This window comes from Lycium barbarum, chromosome 11 (assembly GCF_019175385.1).
Source record: "Lycium barbarum isolate Lr01 chromosome 11, ASM1917538v2, whole genome shotgun sequence".
Classification (NCBI taxonomy): Eukaryota; Viridiplantae; Streptophyta; class Magnoliopsida; order Solanales; family Solanaceae; genus Lycium; species Lycium barbarum.
Genome location: NC_083347.1, coordinates 43,743,870 through 43,747,991, shown reverse-complemented (window position 1 = coordinate 43,747,991; position 4,122 = coordinate 43,743,870). Strand labels below are relative to the sequence as shown.

General features: G+C 32.8%; 1 protein-coding gene across 1 annotated transcript; it reads right to left on the bottom strand.

Annotated features, from left to right (window-relative positions):
* Positions 1 to 1,335: 1,335 nt before the first annotated feature.
* On the bottom strand, positions 1,336 to 3,668 carry LOC132617216 (myricetin 7/4'-O-methyltransferase 2-like). Its single transcript, XM_060332175.1, has 2 exons — positions 2,422 to 3,668; positions 1,336 to 1,779 (listed from the first exon to the last, which is right to left on the bottom strand). Exons 1-2 carry the CDS (start codon positions 3,124 to 3,126, stop codon positions 1,477 to 1,479), a joined length of 1,008 nt encoding a protein of 335 aa, XP_060188158.1. The 5' UTR covers positions 3,127 to 3,668; the 3' UTR covers positions 1,336 to 1,476.
* Between the last annotated feature and the right edge of the window lie 454 nt (positions 3,669 to 4,122).

Sequence of the window (4,122 nt, the reverse complement as noted above, 5' to 3'; positions counted from 1 at the left end):
TTTATGTTGAGTTTGTAGCTACTTGTATCCGGGGGTTCCATTTAGTATAAGTTTTGGTTTTTTATATAAGTACTTCGTACGTTGGTGTTTTGGTGATGCTAATGAACGGCTGAACGCAATAATTTGCTATGCTATTATTATCTTGACTTAATAGTTTGAGACCCCTATGAACTTGACACCTTTTGTTCTGTGTACACCTGAATGATTGTTGACCCTAATTACCTCCTTGAACATGGCATTTTTGTGGCCTCCACCCCTTGAACACTGACATGGCGAAGTGCATGGATACACTCTTCTTTAGGTGCGTGAGAGTGAAGAAAAGTTGACAAATCAGCTTTTAAGTGAGGTATTCGTCAACAGTCATATACAATAGTTTATTTGTTTCAAACCGTGTATTTCTCTTACTTTTTCTTAATATACCACACATATCTCATCTCAATTTCATTTTTGTCTTTAGGTGCAATGGTTCTTTGTTTCAATTGTGTATATTTCTTTTTTGGTCTAGATCTATAAGAAAGACTTGACTGGGAATCTATAATTTTAGCCACATGAAAGATTTTAGCCAAAATAATAGAGTTTCAAGTGTAAATTTTATCTTTATTTCGTATTTAGAGATAAATAACTATTTATTACAAATATGTACTTTTTTCGGGTGAAATTTGTAAAAAGAAATTGCAAGAGCGCCATCATGTAAGCAAAATAAAAATATATAGTCAATATAATGAACTTTTCAACTGTGTTTCTTTTTTTTTGGATGCAATAGGATTTGTTTCAACTGTGTATTTCTTCTATTTGGGTTGAATATGTAAAAAAAACTTATGTGAAACAATGCGAAACCCCATCATATTTATTCAAATAATAAAATTTAGCCTAAATAATGGAGTTCAAACATGATTAAAAAAATTAATGAGTTTTAAATGGTAAAAAAAAATATCTTAGTATTAAAAAATGTAATAAAAATGTAACGTTGACATAAAATATCCACGTGGCAGCTAGCGAGTGTAGCACAGCCCCTTATGCTAAAGTCGGGGGGACGAAGGCTATCAAACTATCACTTTCAGGGGAGTAAGTAGGACTAAACATAGTTGAGGTGTATGCCTAACAAAAGGTGTCAAGTTCAAGGGGGTCTTGGACTATTAAGTTTGTTATCTTTTTGAGTTAAATGCACTAATAAGACATATAGAAATAACATTTTGAACTCGAATAAAATCAAAATAGGAATAAATTAGGTCTTTAAAGACCTGCATTTGTTCTTTAGGTGTAAAGGTTCAAATCATGGCTCTTGAACGATAAAAAATAGCTTTAACACTCTTCCAAGCTTGGCTGTAGTATCAATTACAGAAAAAGGCAGGAATTTTCGAGTAAATACCAATTACATCAAGCTAGGGACATAATAGACTTCAAAAGTTCTCAAGTCTATTCACTAGAGCATACAAAATAAAAAGAAGATTCACTGTGTTTCAAGCCAAGATTTTTTCAAGGGTATACTTCAATGAGACACCTTGACCCCAAAATGGATGTTATTCTGCATTCATTGAAACCAGCTTCATTGAAGAGCTTTCCCCATTCCTTCTTAGTTCTCTCTTTCCCGGCCAAACAGACCAGCATCATCATGTCCATATTATATTGTGCTCGAACTAATTCAGTGTCGTGCTTGGGACTTTCCAGCACTGTGTCAATGATTATCAATTTTCCTCCTTTATCTCTACCTGGAGTTGACTCTTTGCATTTCTTCAGTATCTTCACACAATCTTCGTCGCTCCAATCATGCATAATCCACTTTTTAACCAAAAGCAAAAACGATTTTAGCGGAGTTGGGATGGAAAAGTATAGAAGTTAGAAATTAGTAATTGTAAACTTTGACAGAATGTGATACAGGGAAACTAATTCCACGAATAGAATAAGGATATATAATTATTTAGCTGTATGATTAGGCTTTTTAATGAGAAGAACTAAGACATATCCAAAATATTTAAGTATCAGTACCGTCGTGCAGATGAAGCTGTGTTTTATACTACTAATATGGATGAGGAAAATTAACCACGACATTAGTCAGAGTGTTGGAAGTGAATTTCGTTAGATTTAAAAACTGATGGCGTCATTTGACATATATAGTGATATACAAATATAAGAAATATCAAAACAATAAAATATTTGGAAAAAAATTATCCACACATGATCTAACTCTTATCATGTTGAAGGAAATGAATCCTGCGCCTAACTCAATCTCAAAAGCTAGCTAATGAGGATAATTACTCAAGACCATATAGGGAGACCAAATACCTATCCCACAATCGATGTGGGAGAATCAACTATCATAAGTATGTGATAAATATATTTTAAAAAAGCAATAAGAGTATATTCATTGATCTGGTATTTAAACACTTAATATGAATAAGTTCTTTCCAAAAATAATTGTACCTCGAGTAAGATTGCATTAGCATTAGGAATCTTTTCAAACATACTTCCTCCAACAAACTCCAAGTTCCCGCTTCCCTTTAGGTCACGTATAACATGAGGAAGATCAAGAACAGTGCCTATGCCACCTCCAACATCCACCAACGATGTCAGGTTCTCAAAAATATGTTTACACTCTGTGATAAGCACATTAGCAATCAATCTTGAATCATTAGCCATTGCATCACTAAAAGTATCACATAATCTTGGTTCTTCCAAAAATAATTCCCACATAGGTTTCCCATAAACAGTATGGAAAGTAGTAGGGAGATCATTTTGGAACCAATTACTTAACTCAAACCATGGTTTATGAATGATTGGATCATGGATGACAAGCAAGAGTGACCTCAAATTGAAAGACTCATGATTTTTTGCAAGAAGGCGACTAGCTGGGGCAAGAGAATACCGATCTTCTTGTTGATTTAGAAAACCAAAATGAACCAAAAATCGCATTAAAATTGGCAAGAAGGAAACCTTAGAAGGATTAACTTTGGAAAGCTCAGTTGAGAGATCGGATATATGCATGGGCTTGCCATGTTTGTAAAGTACATCAGGAATGTCTAACTGAACTGCACATCTTACTGCTGAAGAACTTATGAAGCTGAAAATATAGTTCCATATTTGAGCTTGAGCTTGGAGAAGCTCGGTGGAACTCTCACTTGTTGACATTTATAAGGAACTTCTTTGGGTTAGACTTGTCATGTAACGCTACAATAACATGTATATTTATAACAGAAAGGAGTACTTGGAAAGACTTTCAATCATTCATATTATTTTGTCGGTGAGTTATTTATATACATGGGCAGTGTAATTTTTTTATTTTTTTTTTACAAATTTAAGTTTATAGACTACAGCAAGTTATTATTCTATATTTCAATTTGGATAAGAAATATAGTACTAATGATACTCCTTCCAATCCAATTTAAGTGACCCTATCTCTTTTTTAGTCCTTTTTTAAAAAATAATTCTTTTCTAAATTTAGAAATAATTTAAGCTTTATATTTTATTCTTAGAGCCCGTTTGGATTGGCTTATAAGTTGCTTATAAGCTGTTTTCAGTTTTTTTGAGTGTTTGACTGGCCAGCTTAAAGTCATTTTGTGCTTAAAATAAGCTCAAAAAAATAATTGGGCCCATTTGACTTAGCTTATCTAAAGCAGCTTATAAGCTGAAAACAGCTTATAAGCAAAAAAAATAAGTTAGACTACCCAACTTATTTTTTTAGCTTATAAGTTGTTTGCAGCTTATAGGCATAAGCCCATCCAAACAGGCTCTAATGAGAAACTTTTATGATAGTTCTAAGTAGTTTCAAAAGAGTTAGAACAATACAAATCTATTTGTATGTTTAAACCATAATTTTAAAGAATATTTTAAGTGAGAAACTTTATTTCTTTCAAACAGATTCCCCTAAATTGAATAGAAAGATACCAGAGAACAAACCGTTTTCTTTATCATTCAGTTGGGAATTCAATGTTCACTTGTTTTCTAGTGCTGCAATTTTATTTTATTTTTTTGGTGGTAAGACAGACAAATATGTAGGTGACCTTAAGTTCTATTGATAAGAAGCTTGACGCACTTAATTCATTTGTCTTTTCACTTGTGTTATTGGCCTTGCAAGTGATATGTGTACAATTATTGGTCCTTTTTTATTGGTCACCTTCATATTTG